Genomic DNA, 14,737 nt, shown 5'->3' with positions numbered 1-14,737 from the left:
ATACATTTCATATACAACCAATGGGTCCAAGAGCTGACACTCTAAACCCACAAATATGGTTCAGAGGTAACCAGCCGGGCATAATACCTTTATTGATGGCCTGGTTACCCCTTCACCGTAACAGACATAGCTTCTTTGAATAATAGAATAGTGCATGAGAGAAGAACAATAGGAGCCTTCAATAATTAATTTATGTCCTAAAAGTCAGCGTGATATAAGAAAGATGCCTACGCAAAAGTAATAATTCAATGCACAGAAAGCATCTAGATATTTTTTTAAACTATTTTTTAGTTTCTTATGTTACCGGTACATTCATTTTTTGGGGTGATATATTTAACAGGTGTTTGCCTTAATTAGTGTTAGCGCTGTTTGAGTAATAGTAGGAAAAATTGAACACGTGGATGGTCATTAATCAAAGCCTCACTGCTCCCCAATCTGGAAAAAAAATGTATTAAAATTATTTTACCTGGTTTTGCATCTGTTTGCTGCTGGAATACTTTGATAGACTCTAAGGCACACTTTACAAAGTAAAACAAAAACTCATCTACATGTCGAACAAGGGTTCCTGATTTATGCCTTATTTTGCTGTATAATTGAAACGTGTTATAATTAAGATATTGAACAAGCAAACAGACAGATTTTTTCTGGATTTCCCTGAACATCTTACTAGGAATTATGTAAAATTAAGTTAAGATGCGAGCAAGAGGCTAATTGTGGACCCCTGTACCATCCCTTTGGGATCTCTGCATTGTTGAGCTAGACGCACGCTACAAAAAAAGGCACAAAAGGATGTGATGGGTAAAAATAACTGTTAACTGCTACTGAAACTTCTGATGCTAGTAACCTCTGTAATAAGTAATGGTTTGCATATCACAAGTGCATTGAATGTGGATCTGTCTGCCCATAGATTTCTTGTATATGTGACCGCCCTAGCTCATTTAGTTTTTGTTCTTGCTTTGCAGACGATATGCCAACAGGAGCAGCTGGGCGGAGAGCATCTAGTGACTTCTTGATGTGCGGAGGCTAAGTTATCATCTACTTCTGCGCTCTTGTAATGTAGCATTTCTATTTTGCAAGTGCAGCATGAAGCATTATCTTCTGGCTGTGTAGATGATTGATGTTGCTTATTATACAGAGAGGTGTATAATGTTGAATCACTTACATTTGTTGGGATTTCTTACCACTTGTTTCTTTACTTTTCTCTGCACACTGGCACTTGTTCAATGGGTTTTGAAGCTATCTTCTACTTTCTTAGAAGATGTAATCTCCATTCATTTGTTTTGAATGGAGCATAAACCTTCACAAGCTAAGTGAAGACTGCTTGACAGCCTTTTGAATACTGAGTGTATAAGACTTCTTATCACTATAATGTGACAACATATCCCACAGCATAATACTGAATGAGAACAGTATAAAATACAGTGACACACATTTTATAATTATTTTACTAATGGATGAACGTAACATTAGGAGATTTAAATTGTAAAAGAGCAAATATGTTGGATGCATGTCATTTTCTTTAATTATGTTTTATCTTGTGCCTTTCATCTTTTACAGGCAGTCACCCTTGAATACTTCAGGGGGCTTAGGAAATGTGCAGAAACCTTCCTCCAACTCCTCTCGCTGTGGCTCTTCAAGTATTGCCACCAGGTGTGTTGGTGTCAGGTGTTTGGGTTCATTCTTTGTATTACCTTTGTTCTTTCGCTTATTCTTCACACTTCCTGTGTTGCTCATGAAATCAGCTGGCATTCCAGGCAGGTTTAGATCGATAAAACACTATAAAGTATAAGGTTCAGGTCGTACCGGACTGAATCTTATTACGTGCCAATAGTTTAAATAGAGGTGGTTTCTTTCTGATTGATTTTTTAATTTACTCCAAGCCCTCAGGCTTCAAACCACAGTCCTCAAATATAACTGGCATGAGTATCCTTAAATGTCTGAGGTGTGCCACAGACCACATGGAGATAGAATCCAATGAGATTAACCCCTTTTTGGCAGGGACTCATTATGCCTGAAACATGTTGTTTTCAGTGTATACTGCTGAGTGCTCTCTATGGGGCCTATGCAGAGAGCAGCGCTAAAGTAAATCTCGCCATTTTTTTGAGAAATTCGCGCAGAAAACAGCAGAAAATGGCGAGTTACGAAAAACGCGCCATTTTTTTTTCTAATTGTAAATCTCGCCGCGCGGCTGGCGAGAACCTACATCTCGCCAGTTTTAAAAATATCCTAATTCAGAAAGGCGCGAACGGCATCTTTCGACAATTTGCTCCGCCAACAAAAGTTGGCAAGAAGCTGGAGCTCGCCGGCTATAGGAAAGGAAAAAAAAAATGCGCGATTTTTTTTTTTACACATTTCAGCATCGCGCATCTCTCCATTTTAAACTCGCCACACGCATTCATGCTATAAATTGCAGATTTCGCACATTTCTGCATATGGAGAATAAAACTCTCCAAAAAAGCTACTTTTTATTACCCTCGCCAATTTTTAAATTCGCTGCTCTCTGCATAGGCCCCTATGAAGAGACATGAACTTTAAAGATAAGTCTCTCCTGACCCCCTGAGAAAGTATTGTGGTCTAAGAAGCTTATTTATGAAAACATAAATAACCTTGCCATTGGCATAATAAAAGGTACATGCATGGATTTACTTGTATTAGAATAGGAGTTTGTGGTAATTGACTGCTTGTGTCCTGCTTCGAAACAAAGCTGTTATATTGGCTTTCTGGTTGTTGTAGAGCTGACAGTAATCAGCCTTGGTGAAAAATATGCTATTTTCTTTTCACACACATCTATGCTCATGAATTTAATTACTTTGTATCTGGCATAATTCCCCCTTGGCTCTCAATTGTGTAGCTAGTAGCAATGCAGAATTGGCAAGATCTTGACTTGGAGGTAAACAGTGAATTTGAGGAGGACGAACCCCTGGCGGTATGAAGGATGCAGTGTATATTCAACCCCTCGTTACCAGTGGGATTAACAACGCATTGCTTTGCACTGTTTTGTTAGCTCTGTTGATAGGGATGGGATTAAGGAACAGTAGAGACCTTTGCAGGGGACGTACACCCATAAATAAATACAGTTATCCTGTTTAGGAATACAACGCATGGAAAGCTGCTGATCTAAATTGATAGGCATGATTAAAAAAACCATATCTTCGGTAAGGCGATAAACTCTTGGCCTGTGAGGTGTATGATCTGAGGAAAGGGCCATTGTGTCCTTAAACGTTACGTTTGTACCTGCTCTGCTGATGTAATAAATGCAGAGTAAGTTTTGCTTAGTCTGCGCTTATAGTGCCTTGCGACGGCGACGCGACATCACTCCGAATCAAATACATTGACTCCGTCTCAAGCACTTATAGTAAACGCGATGGAGCGACCGAAAATTTTGAAGCCCGGTCTATTTGATTTTTTAGAGACAGTCTCCACATGTGACTGTCTCTAAACCAATCAGAGACCGCGGTCCGCCCCCTTTCGTGACGTCGCTGAAAATAAAATTATAACTTTCGCTGACGGGTGACGTCATCGGTCGCGTCGCCAGCACTATAAGCGCGGCCTTACATATCAGACTCCTATTTGCTTCCTCCATCACAACTATGTACATTGTATGTCGTTACATACAAGTGGGCATTACATTCTTACTCTACAAAGCTTAGTCTTTATTTATAAAAATATTTGACCTGGAAAAAAAAAAAATATATATATATATATATATATATATATAAAAAAAAATTTTTATTGCAATATATCCTGGGTATTTCATTTTAGATATCAAAGGTGACAACCTTTAATGTGACCAATGATTTTTAGCTGTCTTTCCCCCCCAACCCCCCCGGTTACATAATGGTCTTTTGCTAAACTAAACACACCATTGAGATCTTGAAATATAATATCTGAAGAATGCTTGTGTTGATTTCAAGAGAAGAACCTGCTGGAACAAAATGTATAATATTGTATATGTGTACACACACACACCACACACACCACACACACCACACACTGTGAGTTGTCAACTGAAGTCCTGAAAACAAATTAACTTTAAACTTGATGATATTCTTTGTATTATTTGGTGCACTTGCATAATGTGTTTTTAAGCTGTGCATGGTTGAGTTTATGTAAACAGTACAGCTGGGCTGAACTCTATTTGTACTTCCTGTTCTCTCTGGCAGCTGAGTTTCCTAGAATTGCTTTGTTTTGAAATGCAGTGTATGGAGGAGGCTGGCAGGGAGGGACTTAGCACTATTGATTTACAGGCTTAGTGTATGAAGGCATTGATTCTCTCTGCCTCTGTACTACTGGAAAGACATGACAGGGGACTGACTACTCCTGTTTGCTACATTTAATGTATTTTAGCAATTCGGAGTAGGAGAAATTGATGTTAAAGTCATTAGCCAGGCATTCAAGTGAACCTGCATCTTTATACTTGTTTGGGCTTGTCCAGCGGGACAATGGTGCAAGTAACACAGAGATCTGTGCAGAGGAACTCATTCCCTCTCTCCATGCTTTTCAATTTCAGGCAGAGTCAGCCTCAGGTGTCACCACGCAGTGAAACTGCCCCCATTCCTGTTCCCACGCAGTTACGTAACTATCAACGCATAGAGCAGAATCTCACATCCACTGCCAGCCTGACATCTAACCCCCATGGCTCTCCCAGGTGAGTTTCCACAAAATCTTCTTGTTTCATGTCTAAAATTCCCTCACTCTTCCATAGCTTATAATATTCCGTGAGTCACTATTGTGTGAGTAAAATGAATAGCATCTCAGGAATGATTGAGTGTGCGTGTATTTGGACATACTTTTCTTAGCATTTCCTGCTTTAAATAGGATGTTATGTCACATCTGTATTCACATGGTGTCATGCATACCTGGAAAGCTACGAAACTATTCTTTCCTTGTGTCTTGTCAGGCTGCAGTGATATTGCACGTGTTTTCAAGGGAACAGCAACTGATTAAGGCTGCATCTGTTCTACTGTATTAGCCATCATTTTAATTTTTTTTTCCATTTACAACTCATTGTTTTATGCTGTAGAGAATGAATGGATTATAGACAACATTTGCCATCTAAGACTTGAGAGGCAAAATGGTGGATCTTCTAACCGAAAATGTTATCTTAACATTGTACTTAAATTGTGAAGCTTTTAAAGCAGGCCCGTCAAACTCGGAATAGGTTGGGGGTCAATCCTTGAATCTGACTGCAAGACTCAAGCGGCATTATCAGAGGAGCGGAAGGAAAAATAGAAAATAGCCAGACTCACATAGTCACTATAAACCCCCTACACTGCTCACCTCCACCCTCACCCCCACCTCTCTCTCAACCCTCACCCCCACTTCTCTCTCAACCCTCACCCCCACTTCTCTCTCCCCCATCGCCCCCACTTCTCTCTCCCCCATCGCCCCCACTTCTCTCTCCCCCATCGCCCCCACTTCTCTCTCCCCCATCGCCCCCACTTCTCTCTCTCCCATCGCCCCCACTTCTCTCCCCCCCATCGCCCCCACTTCTCTCCCCCCCATCGCCCCCACTTCTCTCCCCCCCATCGCCCCCACTTCTCTCCCTCCCATCGCCCCCACTTCTCTCCCCCCCATCGCCCCCACTTCTCTCCCCCCCATCGCCCCCACTTCTCTCCCCCCCATCGCCCCCACTACTCTCCCCCCCATCGCCCCCACTTCTCTCCCCCCCATCGCCCCCACTTCTCTCCCCCCCATCGCCCCCACTTCTCTCCCCCCCATCGCCCCCACTTCTCTCCCCCCCATCGCCCCCACTTCTCTCTCCCCCATCGCCCCCTCTTCTCTCTCCCCCATCGCCCCCACTTCTCTCCCTCCCATCGCCCCCACTTCTCTCCCCCCCATCGCCCCCACTTCTCTCACCCCCATCGCCCCCACTTCTCTCTCCCCCATCGCCGCCACCTCTCTCCCCCATCGCCCCCACTTCTCTCTCCCCCATCGCCCCCACTTCTCTCTCCCCCATTGCCCCCACTTCTCTCTCCCCCATCGCCCCTACTTCTCTCTCCCCCATCGCCCCCACTTCTCTCTCCCCCATCGCCCCCACTTCTCTCTCCCCCATCGCCCCCACTTCTCTCTCCCCCCGCGCCCCCACTTCTCTCTCCCCCCGCGCCCCCACTTCTCTCTCCCCCATCGCCCCTACTTCTCTCTCCCCCATCGCCCCCACTTCTCTCTCCCCCCTCGCCCCCACTTCTCTCTCTCTCTAACCGAAAATGTTATCTTAACATTGTACTTAAATTGTGAAGCTTTTAAAGCAGGCCCGTCAAACTCGGAATAGGTTGGGGGTCAATCCTTGAATCTGACTGCAAGACTCAAGCGGCATTATCAGAGGAGCGGAAGGAAAAATAGAAAATAGCCAGACTCACATAGTCACTATAAACCCCCTACACTGCTCACCTCCACCCTCACCCCCACCTCTCTCTCAACCCTCACCCCCACTTCTCTCTCAACCCTCACCCCCACTTCTCTCTCCCATCACCCCCACTTCTCTCTCTCTCTCCCCCCTCGCCCCCACTTCTCTCTCTCTCTCTCTCTCTCTCCCGTCGCCCCCACTTCTCTCTCTCTCTCTCTCTCTCCCGTCGCCCCCACTTCTCTCTCTCTCTCCCCCCTCGCCCCCACTTCTCTCTCTCCCTCTTCACCCCCACTTCTCCCTCTCCCCTCTCGCCCCCACTTCTCTCTCTCCTCCCTCGCTCCCACTTCTCTCTCTCTCCCATCGCCCCCACTTCTCTCTCTCTCCCCCCTCGCCCCCACTTCTCTCTCTCTCTCTCCCCTCGCCCCCACTTCTCTCTCTCCCCCCCCTCGACCCCACTTCTCTCTCTGCCCCCATTCTCTCTCTCTCCTCGCCCCCACTTCTCTCTCTCTCGCCCCCACTTATCTCTCTCCTCGCCCCCACTTCTCTCTCTCTCCCCCCTCACCCCCACTTATCTCTCTCTCTCTTTCTCCCCCCTCGCCCCCACTTCTCTCTCTCTCTCCCCCCTCGCCCCCACTTCTCTCTCTCTCCCCCCTCGCCCACACTTCTCTCCCCTCTCGCCCACACTTCTCTCTCTCTCTCTCCCCCCTCGCCCACACTTCTCTCTCTCTCTCTCCCCCCTCGCCCACACTTCTCTCTCTCCCCCCTCACTTCCATTTCTCTCTCTCCCCCCCGGCCCCCACTTCTCTCTCTCTCCCCCCCCCTCGCCCCCACTTCTCTCTCTCTCCCCCCCCTCGCCCCCACTTCTCTCTCTCTCCCCCCCCTCGCCCCCACTTCTCTCTCTCTCTCCCCCCTCGCCCACACTTCTCTCTCTCTCCCCCCTCGCCCCCACTTCTCTCTCTCTCCCCCACTTCTCTCTCCCCCCTCGCCCCCACTTCTCTCTCCCCCTCACCCCCACTTCTCTCTCCCCCCTCGCCCCCACTTCTCTCTCTCTCTCCCCCCTCGCCCCACTTCTCTCTCTCTCTCTCCCACCTCACCCCCACTTCTCTCTCTCGCCCCTCGCCCCCACTTCTCTCGCCCCTCGCCCCCACTTCTCTCGCCCCTCGCCCCCACTTCTCTCGCCCCTCGCCCCCACTTCTCTCGCCCCTCGCCCCCACTTCTCTCGTCCCTCGCCCCCACTTCTCTCGTCCCTCGCCCCCACTTCTCTCTCTCTTCCCACCCCCACTTCTCTCGCTCTCTCCCCCCTCACCCCCACTTCTCTCTCTCCCCCCTCGCCCACACTTCTCTCTCTCCCCCCTCGCCCCCACATCTCTCTCTCTCTCTCTCCCCCCTCACCCCCACTTCTCTCTCTCTCCCCCCTCGCCCCCACTTCTCTCTCTCCCCCCTCGCCCCCACATCTCTCCCCCCTCGCCCCCACTTCTCTCCCCCTCGCCCCCACTTCTCTCCCCCTCGCCCCCACTTCTCTCCCCCCTCGCCCACACTTCTCTCCCCCCTCGCCCACACTTCTCTCTCCCCCTCGCCCACACTTCTCTCTCTCTCCACCCTCGCCCACACTTCTCTCTCTCTCCACCCTCGCCCACACTTCTCTCTCTCCACCCTCGCCCACACTTCTCTCTCTCCACCCTCGCCCACACTTCTCTCTCTCTCTCCCCCCCTCACCTCCATTTCTCTCTCTCTCTCTCCCCCCTCGCCCCCACTTCTCTCTCTCCCCCCCTCGCCCCCACTTCTCTCTCTCCCCCCCTCGCCCCCACTTCTCTCCCCCTCGCCCACACTTCTCTCTCTCTATCTCACCCCTCACCTCCATTTCTCTCTCTCTCTCCCCCCTCGCCCCCACTTCTCTCTCTCCCCCCTCGCCCCCACTTCTCTCTCCCCCCTCGCCCCCACTTCTCTCTCTCTCCCCCCTCGCCCCACTTCTCTCTCTCTCTCCCCCCTCGCCCCCACTTCTCTCTCGCCCCTCGCCCCCAATTCTCTCGCCCCTCGCCCCCACTTCTCTCTCCCCCCTTGCCCCCACTTTTCTCCCCCCTCGCCCCCACTTCTCTCCCCCCTCGCCCACACTTCTCTCTCCCCCCTCGCCCACACTTCTCTCTCCCCCCTCGCCCACACTTCTCTCTCCCCCCTCGCCCACACTTCTCTCTCTCTCCCCCCTCGCCCCACTTCTCTCTCTCTCTCCCCCCTCGCCCCCACTTCTCTCTCTCGCCCCTCGCCCCCAGTTCTCTCGCCTCTCGCCCCCACTTCTCTCTCCCCCCTTGCCCCCACTTCTCTCCCCCCTCGCCCACACTTCTCTCTCCACCCTCGCCCACACTTCTCTCTCTCTCCACCCTCGCCCACACTTCTCTCTCTCTCCACCCTCGCCCACACTTCTCTCTCTCCACCCTCGCCCACACTTCTCTCTCTCCACCCTCGCCCACACTTCTCTCTCTCTCTCTCCCCCCTCACCTCCATTTCTCTCTCTCTCTCTCCCCCCTCGCCCCCACTTCTCTCTCTCCCCCCCCTCGCCCCCACTTCTCTATCTCCCCCCCTCGCCTCCACTTCTCTCCCCCTCGCCCACACTTCTCTCTCTCTCACCTCCATTTCTCTCTCTCCCCCCTCGCCCACACCTCTCTCTCTCCCCCCTCGCCCCCACTTCTCTCTCTCTCTCTCACCCCCACTTCTCTCTCTCTCCCCCCCTCGCCCCCACTTCTCTCTCCCCCCTCGCCCCCGCTTCTCTCTCCCCCCTCGCCCCACTTCAATCTCTCCTCCCTCGCCCCCACTTCTCTCTCTCGCCCCTCGCCCCCACTTCTCTCGCCCCCACTTCTCTCGCCCCTCACCCCCACTTCTCTCTCCCCCCTTGCCCCCACTTTTCTCCCCCCTCGCCCCCACTTCTCTCCCCCCTCGCCCACACTTCTCTCTCCCCCCTCGCCCACACTTCTCTCTCCCCCCTCGCCCACACTTCTCTCTCTCTCCACCCTCGCCCACACTTCTCTCTCTCCACCCTCACCCACACTTCTCTCTCTCTCTCTCTTTCCCCCCTCACCCCCACCTCTCTCTCTCTCTCCCCCCTTGCCCACACCTTTCTCTCTCTCCCCCCTTGCCCCCACTACTCTCTCTCCCCTCGCCCCCACCTCTCCCCCCTCACCCACACCTCTCTCGCTCCCCCCCTCGCCCCCATCCACCCCACCATTTCCCACCCACCTCTAACACCATTGTCCCCCCATCTCCCCCACCTCTTTCGCCCCCCTCGTCGCCCCATCTGTCTTCCGCCTCGTCGCCCCACCTGTCTTACCCCCCCCATCGCCCCACCTGTCTTACCCCCCCCATCACCCCCTCCTGTCTTACCCCCCATCGCCCCCTCCTGTCTCCCCCACACCCCATCGCCCCCACCTGTCTTCCCCCCCATCGCCCCCACCTGTCTTCCCCCCCATCGCCCCCACCTGTCTTCCCCCCCCCCATGGTCCCCACCTGTCTCCACCACACACCTCTCTCTCACTCCTCATCTCCTCGAGTCATCAGAATGTTAATTATGGAATGAGAGGAAAAACATGTAGAATAAACTGTCAATTGTATCTTTTTGAATATAGAAAATTGAAAGTATGTCATATAACTGCACAGTATGGTCATGTATATTTCAGAAATCAAATTAATAACTTTTTTCATACATAATACTGGCGGGTACACATGGCTCTACGCAACATTTTTCAAGCACCTATCCCTGTCCTTTAGAGCTTACTGTATATTGTAATTCTTCTCCATGTAAAAATAAAATATACTATTTACTACAGATCATTATTTAAGACTAATGACCCAGTGTCTTCTTTCCTAAATCTTCTCATTTATTTGCGGAGTACAGAAAGGGCCTCGAGCAAAAACGGGTACTATTCCTGTCTGTAATAAGTGTGTGTAAATTATATAGGAAAGCCTCAGACTTGGTTATTTAATATTCTTCCCATTGACTGATTCTCTAAAGTGTTAACTTTAGATATTGCAATATATCTTAAGAGCACCATTAAGTTAGGAGGACGTTGCTCTCCTGTATAGCCACATAAATAATTCAAAAAGGCACTTGAGTGGAACATCTTGAACCAGAAAGGCAGAAGTAATTTTTAGCTGTTATAAACATTTCACGTACAGAGGGCCCCGCTCATATGGCGAGTTCCGTTCCATCACGCCGCCACAAAGCGGCGCAGACTTGCAGTCCCCCCTTATGCGCATGCACAAACTCGACCGCTGAACTCAGAGCAGGCATGGCGGCCCCCTTCTCGGTACCGCCGAGAAGCGGGGCCCTCTGTACTGGACTTAAAGTATTGACGATTATTCAGAAGTGACTGTTAAATGCCTATTCAAATTGCTGTTTTTCATATGTTTGTATTTTTAGGCCTGTATTTCCAGTTTGAGGTTGTTTGTTTGACTATTCTTTACTGGACCAACATGAAATGTATACAGCAATTTGAAGAAGATACTTTTTGCAGTCTTCACTTATTATTTTTATGTTGGTTTAAAGCTGCAGACCAAGCAATATGCTACAGTATGTGTTTTTGTTTTTTTTGTGTTTTTTTTTTTTTTTTTTAAATAAGTTCTGTACTATGAGAAAATACTTGTAGCGTTACATAAAAAAAGTCAATTTTTTTTATTTATTTTTTATTATAATGTAACACGGCTTTCTGTTTCTATAGCAACCATTTACAAAGTCACATCTCCTTCCTCTTCTGAAACAGGCTCTGGCACAAACCTTTTTGAGCCCTGTCCTCTCTCTAGCTGTTCAAGCTCAATTGTATCTAGTGATTGCCTGGTCACATGATCTTCCCCACAGAACTTTGCATCTTTGGTCCTGTTCTGCTGCACTGACAGCAATTTAGTAAACCCCTGAGCCGAATCTTCGCCGATAGATGAGCTAATTACTTATCATTGCGTGGATTGTGGTGATGCACATATTAAAGTGGGGTGGGGAGGAGAAACAGACATCTTGGACTGCTGCTTTAAGTAAAAGTTCCAACTAGTTTTTTTTAGTTGATTTTGCACCGTTGACGTGGGGATTTTTTCTGGTCAAATGGGAGATAAGTTAACAAGATGTAATATCTCATTGATAGAAGTCAAACTCTCTCTCTCGTATGTTTCTCTCCAGCAGATCTGGGGCAGTAAGACGCTCCAGTACCAGCCCCATGGGCTTTTTAAAGGTTGGATCCGGCTCTCCCAGCTCCGCAGACATGGTGCAAGCTATCGGACGCCGTTTGTCTACCGGCTCATCACGACCATACTCTCCTTCACCATTAGGTAAACCATCAAGCTCGTCTTGAAGTCCGTAAATACAAGTAATAATAATAATAGCATGTTCTTGTACAGCGCTGCTAGTTGTACGTAGCGCTTTACAGAGACATTTTGCAGGCACGGGTCCCTGCCCTGTGGAGCTTACAATCTTATGTTTTTGGTGCCTGAGGCACAGTGAGATAAAGTGACTTGCCAAAGGTCACAAGGAGTCGACACTGGGAATTGAATCAGGTTCCCCTGCTTCAAACTCAGTGCCAGTCAGTGTCTTTACACACTGAGCCACTCCTTGTCCCTAATAGACTACATTGTACAGTGTGCCATGTGTATCCAGCAGCGCAAATTGGAAAATGGCTCTAAAAACAGGTGCAATTTTTATTTATTTTTGACTTGTCACTTTGTGCTAGTGCATCAAGGAACTTTGCCCAGCTTGCATCACTGAAGGGTTGAAGAGGGGTTAGAATAGGAGATTATAAAATATTATATTGAGATATATCAAAATTTGAGCCTATAACTGGCACAGTTTTGCTTTCTCTTTGTGTCAAATACGCCAAGCTAATATGGTATTAACCTCTGTTCCTAAGTACAATGCACTAAATGTAAGAAACAAGATTAACAAGTTGTATACTTGAGCTGCTGGTGCAAATTGACACAATTTTTAAAAAAAAATCTCTGTTTTGGGGCAAAATGCACAAGTCTTTATACATTTTACCCATAGTTGTCTTCTTGCAATTTTATTAATTGTGCTTTTTAGAGCATATTGTTAGCCATGTAAGCCATATATGTCAAATATATCATTACTTCCTTGCTTTTTCTTTTTTTATTGAGAATTTTCATGTTATTATGCTCTTGATACTTTAATGGTGGTCTACATTTAGATACTTTATTAGCTTTGTTGGGGTAATGATTCCCATTAGAGTATTTAGAATAACTTGTTACTTTCAAATAGCTGGAGTTGTGCACAATGCTGATTAAAATAGATCTACAGAAGAAAACAAAAACTCCTCCTGCCATGGGCATAATAAAAAAGGTAAATTTAGTGTAACCCCAACCCGTGTATTGCCTTGTCATTATAGTCGCAGACCGATAAATCGCAGTGTGTCCAGAAAAATCAATCAACAAAATTACCTCAGCCTCTAAAATAAGCTAAAACAACTGCTAATGTTTTCAAGTTGAATGCACCTTCATGCCTGTCTCTCCTGGTGAGCGTAAGAGTTGGGGTGTTCTACTCACTGGCTTCTGTTACTTGGCAGTTGGTACCATCCCAGAGCAGCTTGGGCATTGCTGTTGTGGACACGCTCAGGGACATGAATCCAGGAGCAGAAACTCTTCTGGTGGTAAGATCTGTTCCTTACTTTGCTTCTTTAGAATGTAGCATTCAAGGTACAAATAGTGAAGGCCAAAAATTATTGCAACTACTGACACCAGGGGTCAGATTTTATTGCAATCAGGCACATAATCCAATTGAACAGTATTGTTACAGGGCCAGGCTAAAAATAGGATACAAAAACAATGGGAGTAAAACTTGTTTGCTTGTTTCTTATTTTAATAGTTCAGACACCTATACATAAAATATTCTGACACATGTAGTACATGGTAAACTTAAACTCAGAAGATTTCCTTTTAGGGGACCTTTTTGTGTGATTGTACTGAATGGTTATGCTCAACAAGTATTAACAAATACCTGTCTCCATCCCCTGTCACCTCATTGAACTTCTTACAGGGTTGAACTAAGGTTGGAGGAAACACTTACAGTAATTGAGTTCCAAAGAGATAAAGGTTTCCTATGTGATCAACATGTTGAACTTAAACATGTCATAACAATTCTTCTTTGCTCCACTTTTTAATTAACCCTTTTGTAGCCACAGGGACCAGTAAAGTGTTGCAAAAAAAAAGAATGCAATAATTAATGTATTTATTACAATAGCCACTTGCCAGTACGTACAGTACTAGAAGTATTTCTAATAGTAGTAGTAGTAAATTGTATCCTTTATAAATATTAGTGAAAGCACTGTATGTTTGCCTGCCTGCCTGCATGCATGCCTGCCTGCTGGATGTCCGGTGTCCCTAGGGGAAATCTCATTGGTCCCTTGGGCCGCCCCCGCACACCTCTCATTGGCCTGAGGCGGAGTGACGGCCCAAAGGACACACAGGGACACACACACACGGACACGGACACGGACACGGACACACACACACACACACACAGGGACACACACACACAGTAGGGGGGGTGTGTACATTAGCAGCATGTATAACCCGGGGGGGGGGCCTCACATACCCGCCGGAGCCTCCGCCTCTTCCTCCCCGAAATCAGCCTCCTCCTCTCCCCGTGTCTCCCGCGCTTTCAACCCCCCCCCCCGGCGCCGCTACAGTCAGCGGAGGAGCGAGTGCCCGGGACACAGCGGGGGAGCGGCCACAACAAGCTGCCTCCCGCCTCAGTTCCACGTGGGAGCGGCCGGACGGGTGAGGGAGCTGCCGGACGGGTGAGTGAGCGGCTTTCACCCACCCCTCACCCCCCTTCAAATCACCTCCCCTCCACCCCCCCCCCCCCCCCCCGGCGCCGCTACAGTCAGCGGAGCGAGCGAGCGCCCGGGACACAGCGGGGGAGCGGCCACAACAAGCTGCCTCCTGCCTCAGACCACGTGGGACCTTCCGGACGGGTGAGTGAGCGGCCTTCACCTCCCCTTCACCCCCCTTCACCTCCCCTCCACCCCCTGGCGCCGCTACAGTCAGCGGGGGAGCGAGCGCCCGGGACACAGCGGGGGAGCGGCCACAACAAGCTGCCTCCCGCCTCAGACCACGTGGGAGCGGCCGGACGGGTGAGGGAGCGGCCGGACGGGTGAGGGAGCTGCCGGACGGGTGAGGGAGCGCCCTTCACCTCCCCTCACCCCCCTTCACCTCCCCTCACCCCCCTTCACCTCACCTCCCCTCACCCACCCCTCACCTCCCCTCACTCCACTTCCCTTCCCTTCCACCTCCCTCCACCCCCCCCCTTCACCTCCCCTCCACCCCCCCCTTCACCTCCCCTCCACCCCCCTTCACCTCCCCTTCACCTCCCCTCCACCCCCCCCCTTCACCTCCCCTCCACCCCCA

The 14,737-nt window shown here is 49.1% G+C and overlaps 1 protein-coding gene across 3 annotated transcripts in view; it reads left to right on the top strand.

Annotated features, from left to right (window-relative positions):
* The window catches only part of ULK2 (unc-51 like autophagy activating kinase 2), a 148,106-nt gene that overhangs the window by 109,926 nt on the left and 23,443 nt on the right, over positions 1 to 14,737 (top strand). The window contains exons 14-18 of one of the 3 annotated variants that reach the window (XM_075589602.1): positions 963 to 1,014; positions 1,558 to 1,650; positions 4,511 to 4,648; positions 11,505 to 11,650; positions 12,895 to 12,978. In XM_075589602.1, coding sequence (XP_075445717.1) covers positions 963 to 1,014; positions 1,558 to 1,650; positions 4,511 to 4,648; positions 11,505 to 11,650; positions 12,895 to 12,978 — 513 coding nt within the window. Of the gene's footprint in view, positions 1 to 962; positions 1,015 to 1,557; positions 1,651 to 4,510; positions 4,649 to 11,501; positions 11,651 to 12,894; positions 12,979 to 14,737 lie in introns of all 3 variants that reach the window. The other 2 variants (XM_075589601.1, XM_075589603.1) reach the window with 2 other exon arrangements.

Source organism: Ascaphus truei, chromosome 3 (assembly GCF_040206685.1).
Source record: "Ascaphus truei isolate aAscTru1 chromosome 3, aAscTru1.hap1, whole genome shotgun sequence".
In the NCBI taxonomy this organism is placed as follows: Eukaryota; Metazoa; Chordata; class Amphibia; order Anura; family Ascaphidae; genus Ascaphus; species Ascaphus truei.
This window is presented reverse-complemented; position numbering and strand designations above follow the sequence as displayed.